This window comes from Alligator mississippiensis, chromosome 6 (genome assembly GCF_030867095.1).
Source record: "Alligator mississippiensis isolate rAllMis1 chromosome 6, rAllMis1, whole genome shotgun sequence".
NCBI classification, from domain to species: Eukaryota; Metazoa; Chordata; order Crocodylia; family Alligatoridae; genus Alligator; species Alligator mississippiensis.
Genome location: NC_081829.1, coordinates 21,377,589 through 21,390,730, shown reverse-complemented (window position 1 = coordinate 21,390,730; position 13,142 = coordinate 21,377,589). Strand labels below are relative to the sequence as shown.

At 47.3% G+C, this 13,142-nt stretch overlaps 1 protein-coding gene across 7 annotated transcripts in view; it reads left to right on the top strand.

Annotated features, from left to right (window-relative positions):
* ARHGAP22 (Rho GTPase activating protein 22) overlaps positions 1–13,142 on the top strand; it is a 347,339-nt gene that overhangs the window by 267,539 nt on the left and 66,658 nt on the right. For 6 of the 7 annotated variants that reach the window (XM_019499465.2, XM_019499462.2, XM_019499469.2 and 3 more), the window contains one exon: positions 12,862–13,038. In XM_019499465.2, the coding sequence (XP_019355010.1) occupies positions 12,862–13,038 (177 nt within the window). The remainder of the gene's footprint in view (positions 1–12,861; positions 13,039–13,142) is intronic. The other variant, XM_019499464.2, reaches the window with a different exon arrangement.

Here is a 13,142-nt window from a genome sequence, read left to right as displayed (position 1 = left end):
CCAGACCGGGGAGCACAGGGCCGCTCTGGTACCCAGGTGTGGGTGTGTGTGTGCGTGCGTGTGCGTGTTCACAGGGTTAGGCCCACACACACACCCCACCATACACATGCACCCACACCCCTCCTTGCACTGCCATACCTGCAGACCACCACCCCACACCCCCTCAAACACCTCAGCCACCCTCCCCCCACACACTGCCCTTCATAAACTCCATATCCACCCACACCCCACATATCCACACACACCCATATGCTCCCTCACCCCACACCCATCCACCCCCACAGACACACCCATGCCTTCCGCCACACAGCCCCATACCCGCACACCCACAGCCCCCCACAAACCTATACCTACCTCCCCCACAATATACAAGAGTAAGACTTCATTTAAGCTATTGTTTACAATCACCTCTATGTACACTACAGAAACACATGTAAACCAGGACAAAAATATTTTTTGAAATCAAATTAATGTATGTTATAGATGTTTGTTTCTTAGAATATAATTTGGTATTTTCCTGGTTCTGAGATGGCAAAACCCCTTGCTGAAAGGAATACTTCTGGGGGTAAGGGGAGGCACTTCTGGTGGGAAAGGTCAAGGGGTTAGGGAGCAGGAATTCTAGTCACAAGATGGGGTGGCTACCCATGTGATCCTCAATAGCTTGCCAAAACTGGGTAAACGGCTTTCCGCCCAAAATAATTGCCCATCCCCGTTTTACTCCCTTTGGGCACATAGGGAATAATAGTAAGGTATCTTTGCATCTCTGGAAGGCAATCTTGTTTCTATAATGGGGACACTTAACGGATCCAGAAAGGACAGTAGAATCACTCCTACATTTTATTTGGGTAACTCATCGTTGGTCACAAGCTGCACTTTCCTCATCTACTAGTTGAAAGAGAACTCTACCCCAGATGGCTGTGTTACATACCTGTCTACACCACAGTGGCTGCCTGTCCCAACTGAGCCATTTCAGAGTATGCTGCTCTCAGCTGCACCTACCTATATGCTTCAAACCTAGAAACATTCAGTGAGGCTACTCTGGGGTATGTCTCTGCAGCCATTCTTAAAAGAACCAGAGACCAACGTCACAAGAGCAGTCATGAAGAGTCTGAAGCATCTTCACCAGCACAGTTCTGAATTTGGAGTGTGCAAGCAGGAACAGGCATAAGAGGTGAGTTTGGGAATAGCACAGCCAGGACAAGCTACTGCTGTACTGTAGACACATCCTCAGTCCTTAGAGCTTTTCTTAGTGTTCTAGGGAGCTTTTAGTCTTTGAAGAAATACTGAATTGTAGTTGCAGGGTTTTTCAAGAAGACCCATAGCAAGCAGAAAGTTTGTTCTCTGCCTTTTTCTCTCTAACTAGAGAGTTTTTTGAGACAAGTTGCTCTCTGCTACTCCCTCAGCACGTGGTCATAGGCGCTGAGGGAAGGGATTGCCTGAATGCTGCAAATGATGACTGTTCCAGGGCTGCTATACTGAACAAGTATATGCCCAGTCTTTTCCCCTCCAGTGGGAAACTGACTGAGAAGGCTCCAGATATCTGTCACAGCTTGGCAGAGGGGCACTACTGGTATGAGGAGCAGGCTGCTACATTTGGAAGAGAGGCACTAATATATTTTAAGCCAGTCTAATTTTTTAGCAGGTGTCACTAGCCAAGATTGACTGTGTTCAATCTGTATCTAAGTGCCCCATGCTGCCAGTTCCATTAATGACCTGGGTTTTGAAGTGAACACATTTGCATTGTGTAGTAATTTCCCATCAGGAAACACATTATTCCAATCTTGAGCCACAAAGGCTTAATTGACTTGAGCGAGCCATCACTTATTTGACAATCCAAGCCCTGAAGCATCATTGGAGATAATTAGAATATAAGCATGTGAGTGCTTGTACTCAGGATGAAGCACTCAAGTCACAGCAGAGCAAAATGGTGTCATGCCGCTTCCCATGAATGCTGCCTTTGCCTGCCTAGCAGTTGCTCCCGGTGTTAATTAGTATTGTTTGGTTTGTATTTGGAGCAAGCTCTGTCTGGCTCCCTTAATTAGCTATGTCTGTGTTTGTGAGATTTCATCTCTTGCTGCTAGTTAACAGTGCTTGATATAGACAAAGGCCAGAACTGTAACAAAGCAGTTCATTAAAGGGGCATTACCCACAGCAGTGATGCTCAATGTTTTTCTTCTTTAGACAGCCAAATAGCTGGGGAAGTGGCCAACTGCATCATCGCTGATATAACAGCTCCCTACTGTTACTGCTGTTGAAGGAGAGGGGGTGGCCTTGAAAGGGTAGACAGCTTTCTCTCTACTCCCAAAACTGGACTAGGAGGCAGTGGAGATGCCGCACTGTTGCAAGGGGCATAGTAGATAGACTGGGACGACCTCTGAGAAATCAGCAGCCTAGGCAGCAGCACATGTCAGCTATGTCAGAACTCTTGACCTGACTCTTCAGATGATGCAATAAAAATGGTCTTTCCTTTATTGCTAATCATATTTGGCCAAACAAGGGTGGTTCTTTATGGGAGCAGCAAAAGCACATTCCTGGTCCCCTGGAACATCCCTGCCAAATATCCCTTTCATTCTGCAAAACACAAAGACACTATCATTTCTTAGGGCAGTTGTTTTTTTTTTAACACAAACTGAACAGCTGAACCATTTTTACAGACTATTTTTTAACAAAAATCCAGCCCATGGCAGATCCCAAGCCTGAAACACTTCAGTCCAAATGGTTATAGTTTTGCAAAGGCAGAAACAGCTGAAGACAAGGTCTTATAAGTCTCAGGCAACAGTAACAAGAGATGATTTTACTGGCTTTACCTATTGTAACGCCTACAGTTACTGTGAATTATAGAGCGCTATTTTATTGTGCACTCCTTTTGCTGCTTGGTTATAATTTGCATTCTGTATTCACAAATGCAGGGCTTGGGTTCATTATTAGAGGTACACCAATACATCGATCCCATATCGGATTGGCACTGATATAAACAAAATTGACTGTACTGGAAATTGGCCTGATGTGGCCGATAAATGGCCCATGCACGTGCACAGCAGGTAGCATAGACAGTTGCGTGCAGCTGGTAAGTGTTGTGGTGGAAGGGGGGGGCAGATCAAAGCCCCTACAGTGAAAGAGGGAGTGGGGCTGGGGCAGGTGCTGCCCAGCTGGGGCGGGGCATGAGACGGAGCCATGGCTTGTCCAGGGGGTGTGGGGAGCAGGGGATGGCTCCCAATGCTGTGCTCACCCCAGGAGGGCATGGGGAGCATGTGACCCTGGACCCGTATGGGGCGGGGTGGGTTGGGGCTGTGGCTGTGCTGGGCTCTTCTGAATCTGAATTACTTGAACCATGTTCTCTTTCACTAAAGGATGGTTTTACCAATAAGTTTATGGGCGAGGGCAACTCATTATCACACTGCTGCTTCTTCACTAATTGTGTTTCTGACTGATTGTCCAGAAGCAAGAAATTTTGAGAAACAGGAACAAGCTTAGCAGTGCATTCATTTGGTTTTGATTTCACCTGCAAAGCCAATTATGGTGAATTCATAACTTGATTTTTGGTTTGGATTATTATGTGAGTGTATTTACCCTCCTGTTTAGAAATCAACAAAACATGTATGTACTCTCTCACACACTTCCTAGGGATAATCACCTGAAAAACATTAATTACAACTTTGAAACTGCCAACCTTGCCTAATATTGTATTGGCATCCATTCATTATTACTAATGAATTTTATGAAACAATGCATTTTTAGAAATGGAAAATTTCCGATGGAAAAATGAAGTGCTGGAAAATTTTCTGCCCCACATCTCTGGCTGTGGGTTAATAAACAGCCCTGCGGGCAGGTTAACTGACAGGACACATGCCTAGAAGAGGGCAGGTCTCTGGGCATATAAAGCTCTGACTGGAGCCAAAGCAGGCAGTTTGGCCCTGTTAGCTGAAGGGGTAAGAGCTAAGTTGGAAAGCTGATGGGGACTGCCTGGCTGACTTGAGACGCCTTGAGCTCTGCAACTGAGATGTCTACAGCTTGCAGGGAAGTGGTACCTGGTCTGGGGATAAAGCTTGTAGGTCCCTCCAGGGAGCTTCTGTTCTGTTGAAACCCAGTAGCAGAGAGAGTTGTGTTAGAGGGCTTTCTGGTTGTGTTGTGATTTATACGGTAGTTTGGGTTGGGACTGTGAGGGGTGGTGTTTGGAGGTCCCATTAGTGTCCTAGGGCCACATGATCACCTTGAGCCCTCCTGAGGGCAGACTCAAAGTATAGCAAGGGAGCAGCATGCGCAGTGCCCAGACCAGGGCAGAGTTTGGGGCCGCTGAGTCCAGAGTCCGGGATGGACAGGACTGAATTTAGGGGCCGGAAGGCCTGAAGCCTGAGAATGACAGGGACTGAGGCCAGAGGGTCCAGTGTCCAAGAGGGGCGGAGATGGGAAGTTGGGAACCCTGACGCTTGGTTCAGTCGGTGAACTGGAGCTGGAGGGCTCAGTGAAAGGAAAAAGGCAGAAGCTGAGAAGGCCAAAGCCTTCTGAAGCAGGAACAACAGACGTATTTGAGGCCTCTCAGGCAGCCTCCGTCCTAATTAAGTTTAACATCAAAGGAATAGTGGGCAAGCCCAGGTGGTGAAAGGGCACCTGAAGAGCTAGAACTGGGGCAGAAATTGCGTGGCTACCAAGGGGTGTCATGACCGCCCCTGGAGCATGAATCTGTTACACTGCTCTTCTAAGCATAAAGCACTCTGATGGTACTGCTTTAAAGAAGTTTCAGGGAGTTTGGTATTCACAGCAGCATTGATCTGAAACTGCTGGAGTGAGAGGTCATTGTCTTCAGACTGGCGAGCAATTTACAGATAGAGCACTCTGAACTGGGTGTTCGCATTTGCCTTGTATCCTCTGGGAACTGTGTTCTCTGGGGATTGGATCTGGGAGAGTCGTGCTCCTTTATAAAGTGCATGGGAACACTTGAAAGTTCTACTCAGAGACTAAAGACGGACGATTTTCCGTTTGTTAATATCAACACTGAAAGCCTCGTTTTTTCAGAAGTGCCCAATGCACTTAGGCTCTGTTCTGCAGAAAGCCAGTCAGAGCCGAGCAGCCAAGCTCTGAAAATGCCAGCCCAAGTAAAATTGAACTGTGGCAAACTCAGCTGGAGTTCCTGAAATCTCTCACAAAATAAAAGGTGTTTAACGTTCCACAACATATTTTTTCCACTGTCGTCTGCAAAGTAAAAATGCTGTTTAGAAAACCCATTGCACCCATTCTGAACTACAAGAATCATGAATTCCTCCCTATAAGAAATATGTTGCTGTAGCTTTTCAGTAAATCTTCCAGATAAGAAAGCAACTTGCTTAATTTTTTTAAACAAGGCCACAGCTCAGTTACCTAGGAGAATTCAGGCAGACAATGATGTTTAAGAGTCCCTTGCTCATTTCTCTCACGCAACATGTTTTTTACATTGAATCCCAAAGCACTTACAGAACATTTTTTAAAACTTTTTCTTTGCATTGCAAGATTTCCAAAGTGTGCTTGAGATGAAAAAGCAGCAGGCCAATTAGCTCCCAGCTGAGCTCAGTGTCCAAACTGCTTCAAAACAAGGGCATGCTAAGATATTTGCTGTAGCCGTTTACTGTCATCCTAAGCAGAGTTCCTCTTAGTTCCTCACAATCTTTCCTTAGTACTATCCAGTCTTCCCCTACTTGTTCCCTTGTCCTTTCACCTTCCTCTTGTCTTTCCCATTACTGTTAATACCCATTTTTAGATGCTGTCAAACTGCCCAAATGAAACATTCAGACATCAGTTTCCTGTTCCCTGCATCCCATGGAAGCTTCTCCTCCCAGCAGTCCTCCTCCTCTGTGAAAGGGCCAGTATGCCAAACAGACAGAGAGGAAAGGTCACCCACTCCCCCATGACCATCCTGTTTTGGTTAGAGCTGGGCCCAAGTTGCACATCCCATGTCTCAGAGTGGGGTATCTAAGATCTGGCCTCTGCAGCCTGAGTCCATTTCTAATCAAACTGTGTATTAGGGGAGGTGTCAGTGTTAGCCAGCATCAAAGCCATTGAGTGGGGAATTAAAGAGGCTTGACTGAAGTAGATGCTTATGTGTCCTCCACCCAAATGCTCTGGCCATCACTCTAAGTAATAACTATGCACCTTCCACTTGTGCTGTAGAAAACAGGTACTTTCATCTTCTGGAGCCCAAGATCAAGAATAGGCTAGGGCAGGGGCGGGCAATTATTTGGGCCCAGGGGCCACATAGAAAGATTTGATAAGTTGCCGTGGGCCAGGTCAGCATCTCCTCCCACAGCAACTCACCAAAATTCTCTATGTGGGATGGGGCTGCAGGCAGCTGGGGAGTATTGTTTGGGAGCGGGATGGGCAAGCAAGGGTGGGATCATGGGTTGGGGTCGCAGGACAGTGGCAGCATGGCCAGGGCTTGGGACAGAGCTGTGATCCACTGCTTGCGCGCTAGGGCTGTGCGAGGCTTCGGACTGTGCTTTGGATCCGGAGAAGATTCAGACGCTTTGGACACTGACGCAGCATGTCCAGATCAAAACGCTGGCTTCTTTAGGTTTTCCAAAGCGTTTCGGAGCTTCTGAACCGCTTTGGAAAAGCCTTGGAGCCACTTCGGAGATCTGGCCAGAGGGTATAATTGGGACTCAATGAAATATCTATAACTTTGTTGTTTTTTGTCTGATTTAGATGAAACTTTCAGGGATGGTAGCCTCTGCTGAGAGCATGAAGCCTGCAAAGTTTCAAGAAGATAGGTTCATGGGTTTGGGGGGAACTGCACCCCAAATTCTTGAAAGCAAAACTTATGCACCCACAGGGGGGTGAAAACTGCAGGGGTGATAGCCCCTGGGGAGGCCACAAAGCCTGCCAACTTTCAAGGTGATAGGTGCAGGGGTTTGGGGGGAACTGCACCTTAAGCTGCTGACAGGCAAAACTCGTGACAGATGACCCTGTGTGTGTTAAGGCGCAGTGCGCTGAAAACTGCAGGGGTGGTAGCCCCTGCTCAGGCCACAAACCTGCAAAGTTTCAAGGAGATAGGTGTAGGGGAAACTGCACCTCAAGCTGCGGACAAGCAAAACTCATAACATGGGTAACACTGTGTGTGTTAAGATGAAGCAGGGTGAAAACCACAGGCCTGCTAGCCCCTGCTGCAGCCACATGCAATTGTGGTGTAACACATACACGTGACATAAGTTTCGCTTTCAAGAATTTGGGGTGCAGTTTCCCTCAAACCCCTGCACCTATCTTCTTGAAACTTGGCAGGCTACATGCTCACAGCAGAGGCTACCACCCTGGAAGGTTTCATTCAAATCAGCCAAACACAACAAAGTTATAGATATTTCATTGATTTCCTCATTATACCCTATAGGCGGATCTCCAAGGTGGCTCCAAAGCTTCGGAGCCACTTCGGCTGGATCGAAGTGGGAAACTGATCCGGAGCTCCAAATCGGATCCCTGGCATCCAAAGCAGCTGGATCCGAAGCCGGATTGAATTGCTGCCTACTTGCACAGCCCCAGAGGCAGCTCCCCACCTGCCCAGCCAGGCGCCCTGCCCATGCAGCTCTCAGCCAGTCTTCATGGAGACCCCAGGACGGCAGGGCTGGGACAGCATGGGGCTGGGCAGAGCCCTGGTTCAGCAGGCGGGGACGCGCAGAGCCAGGGCCGAGGGTAGAGCTGCAATCCAATCCCTGCACACCCCTGCCCTCTGACGGGGGAGGAACTGGGGAGATGTGTGCACATGCATGTGTGGGGTGGGGGAGTGCCCGGATGCTAGGTCCCAGGAGTCAGCCGCGGGCGAGGGGAGAGAGGAGGGGGCAGGGGATGTTAAATCTCACCTGGGTGGTTTAGCCCATGGCTGCCCCTGTGGCATTCTGCATGGAGCTGAGTCCCACCTGTTCCAATTGGCCCCAGCCCTGGCCAGTGTGCACAGTTTACCAGCAGGGCTGCTCCCAGTGTGGCTGTAGCTGCTTGGGTGCTGCTCAACAACCCTCGCTTCCAGCGGTGGCTCCTCCTCCTGCTCCTCTTCTTCCTGCTGCGCCACTCCAGGTGGGGAGGAAGCTGCAGTTGGGCAGCTCCTGCCTGATCGCATGGGGCTCTGGCTGCAGCTCCCAATTGCCTTCCACTCATGCACGTGTCGATGCTGCCCTGGCTGGTGGGGCACAAGGGTGCTCCAGTACAGGGGCTGCCTGCCATCCCCAGCCAGCCCCTCCACAGCACACTGAGCGATGGGGAGCAGCCCTAGGCTGTCAGGTTGTCCCCCCAGGCCTCCTGCCAGCTGGGGCTGTTCCGATCTGGCTCAGCATGCTATGATCCCAGGCACGTATGCAAATGACACACCTGGAACAATAAACTCTGATGTGATAAGCACCAGAGTGTATTGAATTGCATTAATATGTGCATGTAGATACACCCAGTCTCTAATATGTTTCTCCTGTGAGGCTGAGCAGAATTATTATTCCTCTTTTACAAATGGGTGATTGAGGCAGAGGGGGACTAAGTGACTTGTCCAGAGTCACACGGGAAGTCACTGATGGCGCAAGGAATTGGACATGATTCTCCAAAATCTAAGGGCAGTGCTCTAACCAGTGAGCTGTCCTTTATCTTTCTTCGCCATCCTGGTCAGGGCAGGTCAGGCTTCACAACCACAGCCTAGTCTAAGACTGTGTTTGTAAACAGGTTTCTTTTTAAATATGGGAGTCTCTTGACTGAAGTGCCAGAATGCCTGCATCAGCAAATCAGGGCAAAGTGGAGATGGTTAAGATTATCTTGGGAGGCCAAACTTGTTTGGACAGATGCTTGATTAAGGATGTGTGAGGAGTTCTGTTCAGGTAGGAATGGAAAGCCTCTTTCTGTGTTTACAGATATTGAATGATATTTCTCCCCCAGCACAGTGTCCTGCAGCCAGGGAACTGTTAATTCTGTACAGTGATAAGTAGTTGCTGTACTCCATCCTTTAAAGCCTCCTTTAGACCCAGGGCTAGACTGTAAAAATGGCTAACCAGGACTGTCTAACTTTTAAATGGCTGGGGGCTGCAGGCCCCCACGACATGCCACATAGGCCACATGCCCCCTGGACCATGTGTGGAAAAGGCTGCATGCACATTGCATGGGCCTCTCCTTGCCATCCTGAATAGTGGGCATCCCTACTGCACTGCACCAATGTTTCTGAGTTTCACTGTTTAGGACCCTAGGCTGACCTTAGCCTGCCAACCACAAGATCCTTTAGTCCCATCGGGCATGTCCAGGGGCATTCATACCCCCCTGCAGCAGTGTAGATCACTTGCTGGCAGCTCCAGTTTCAAAGATGAGAGGGAAAGACCAAAGACTGGCAGGAGCCCTGGAGGCAGCAGGACGGTTTGGGAGCCTGGGGCTGTAGTTCAGCCCATTAGGGTCCACATGCAGCTCACAGGCCACCGGTAGGACAGCCTTAGACTAGACTACAAATTTGAATTAATGATTTGGTGGTTGCAGTTGTGCATTAGTTTGTATTTGCAATGGATTAATTCCATTTTATCCAGGACAAAGTGCAGTCTTTCAGGCATTCATGTCCGTTGTCCCAGGATAAATCCTAAAAAAGTTCACAGGATAAGAAGTACTAACAGTTTATAAGGCGTACTGACAGTTCACAGGATGAAAAGTACTAACAGGACATTGCAAAATGCATCTGAACAGTTATCCTGGGCTTGCATCATTGAATCAATGGCAGAAAAGTGACTGCATTCAACCCCTCATTAAAACTTTATTAGAAGGGCAATGTGTATACACATCGACCCCAGAATATTGGAACAGGCACAACTTGTTCAGGGATAAATGCAACATCTGTTCCTAACCTTAGAGACAGAGATGGGGTTGCATCCAACCTTCATCTCTCTATGAGTAGAACACAAACCTCAAATCCAAACTTTCCCAAGTGAAGAAATTTGAAACCCAGATCCTAACCCAAGTTTGCCCAAAGACCAGCATGTTTTGTACCATTATACAGATGCTTTCGAGCTACACACTGGTGTCGGAATCCCAGAACTATATCCTGTTTCTTGATGAGGCCCAGGAAAAGCTGCAATCATGAATATCAGGCAAGGACCTGTACTTCTCCAAACTTTTTGGATCATTAAATCCTTGAGTTTGAATTCAGCTACTGTTTCTTTTCTCATAGATCCCACATCTCACAAAAGCCAATGGCTGCAACAAAATGAAAAGACAGGTCTGAACCTGGCCCTTGCTAGGCAGAATTGAGTGCAGTGAAAGGAACTAGCTGTGAGTAAGAAGCAAGGGAACATGTTCAAAAAATCTTGACAGAAAAATCCCCCATAGGTAGGTCAGCCACTGTGCATCAGAGAGAGCATATGCATCTCTGTCTAACAAACATTTCTGCTTCACATTCTTTTTTCCAACATTGATGTTCTGTATATACAGTTGTATTTATTCTGCCCAAACACATGTGACTAACAACTTTTGGCTCTCTCTCAAACAGCTGTAGGTTCACAACCTTGTTCCTATTTAAAGTACCAGTAGCGGAAGGACAACCACAGAAAGCACAAACATGTATTTTTGGCCATATGTCAGCCCCAGGGTCTGCAGCCTATGTAGGATTCTTTTTTCCCACCCTGTAGCTCCTCCTTTGGTTTCGCCTATTTATAATTCTACTAGATTCTGGAAAAAAATCTCTTTTAAATATCGAAGAAGAGGTTATGGAGGCAACTGGATGATCTGTTGTGTTGCTTCCTGGAGAGCTCTTGATGATCCTCACACGAGACCATTTGGTTGCTGCAGAGTTTGATGGGGAAGACTTGGTCCTGGGACAATGTCAGCATGACTTAGTAAGGAGTGCTGTGCTGGTCAGCCTTTAGCCCAAACAAGATAGGCTCCATAAGTGTCTGCCAACTGAGTCCAGACACTTCATGGAAAAGAGGTTTCCTCTTGAAAGTGTCTGCTATCTTGCCACAGGGCCTTAAACTGCTAGCAAACAGCCCTGCTACGACTCTGGTCCCATTCAGGGAAACCAAGCCATTCTCAGCAACCTCCAGACCCTTTTATTAGTGGTAGGGGTGAGGGGATGTAGTGAACCTTAATAGTAAGGGGCAAATGGTTATGCTCCTGCTCCTCAGGAATCAAGAACAAATGAAGGGACTTACTAGGGCCTAGTAGGGCTGAGGCTGGGCCCAGGAGATGGACAGTACTGAACCAGAAGACGGATCCTTGTGGAGGAAGGGTGATGCTAGCAAGCTTGGGATGGGAGATTTAGTTTTTGTTTGGACTCAGTTCATGGTCCAGAAGGAGTGGACCTCTTAAGTGGATCTCTTAACTGGGGAGATAGCACAGCTACCAAACCCTGCTGGTAAAAACATCCAGGGAGGGAGTGGGGAGCCTAGAACTGACCTATGTAGGCATGCTGTTATAGGGCTTATGCCGAAAGCTCAGATCCAACCACCTCCAAAATTGAGAGGAATAAAAACAAGAGCTGGAGTCTGGGCTTGGGATCTGGGGCACTCCTCCCATAAGTTTCTTATTTTGTATATTGACTGGAATGTAAATCACCTGAAAATCCATCCCTTCAGGCTGGCTGGGAGGATGGCATGAGAGAAGGGTAAGGATTAGGATGCCTACAGGGAGACGATCCCTGCCTTTTGTTTCCTAGGCAGTATCTGGAGCCATATGGTCTTTTATTCTACATGATAAGATCCCGCTGGCTTCTCATTTCACATGAATTGATCTTTTGAGAATAGCAAAACCCTAGGAGCCTTGCTTCATGTTTCCTTTTGAAAACCAATGCCTGGTCTGTGCATGTGGTTAAGCTAAGCAGCAATTAATAAGCAAGAACAAGCATTTCCTTGGCTTTCGCACTCCCTTCCTGAGATTAACAAGGATTTACTAAGTGTAAATTCTGTTTATATTAAGGCAGTTCCTTAGAAACAACCACATACCATTGTCCCTATTATTATCTTTGAATTCAGTGAACAAGCAATCTCAGTAGCTCAGCACAAGGCAACAGTTATTGCTTGACCAAAGACAAAGCAAATGGGAAAATGGCGGAGACCTAACAACGAAGACATTATCCACAGTGAAGTTAAAGGCAGATTATGTGGAAATGGGGATGCAGCTCCTGGGTAGACAGTCTCCTCAGCTTCTTGGTAGAGGCTGCTCCAGTAAAACCATTTTGTGATTCTTCATGCTGGGCCCCATGGGATTGCATCTTGCCCTGGGTCACCAGATTATGATGGAGAGAGAGATTTATATGCACTGTATGTATCAGTGGCTGTCCAGTGGTGGAGAGGCCACAACTTCCCTAGACAGTCTATCCAGCTGCCTCAGGGTTCTAACAGTGACAAAGTTTTTCTTGATACCCAGCCAAACTTAGTTTACTGCAACTTCAAGCTATTGGTGTGTGTCCACTGTAGCGGAGCTTTCTAAACTGCATGCTGGTGTTATAGTGCTAAAGGGAATAAACCTGTATGTACAAAGATTTTGTGCACTGTATGTATCGCTGGGATAATCATAGCCAGATACCTACATCATGCTTCCTTTCTTTTGCAACATTTGAAGCCAATCATTTTTTCTTCTACAATACTTCTAGGGTTCAAGAGGGTGGAGACAAACCCTTCCATACCTCAGCCTAGATCTCCAAAGCTTGCCATGTGCCTTGTCCTTTAAGATAGTGTAGCTTTCACTTTGGCACTACATCCTGGTGAGCCTGAGGAATAGCATGGCTTCTCTCTGGCCCTTACTCTCCATTGAGTTCTGCTTTGCATCGTCATGTATGTGAATCCAAAGAGGGTATGTAATTCCACCCCATGAGGATACTTGTGTAGGCTGGGTTTGTTGAGGTCAGCAGTGGTCACTTATAAGCTAGATGCTAACTGAGGTGTGTGTTTTGTTTTTCAGGTGGTTCTGGGGACCGGGAAAAGATGCCTGTCAATCACGAGGCTTTTCTGCTCATGGCTAATTCCCAGAATGAAATGGAAGATTGGGTGAAAGCCATCCGACGGGTCATATGGGCTCCGTTTGGTGGAGGTATTGCAAATAGCTCACATGCACATAAATTAAAACATTTTCCTCAAGGTAAAACATATTCTTGTGATACTAGGATATGCATAACAGTATCAAATCACTGAGATGCCTAGATAAAAACTCTTTGTCTAAAGCTTTTTTAAATCCAACTTTTT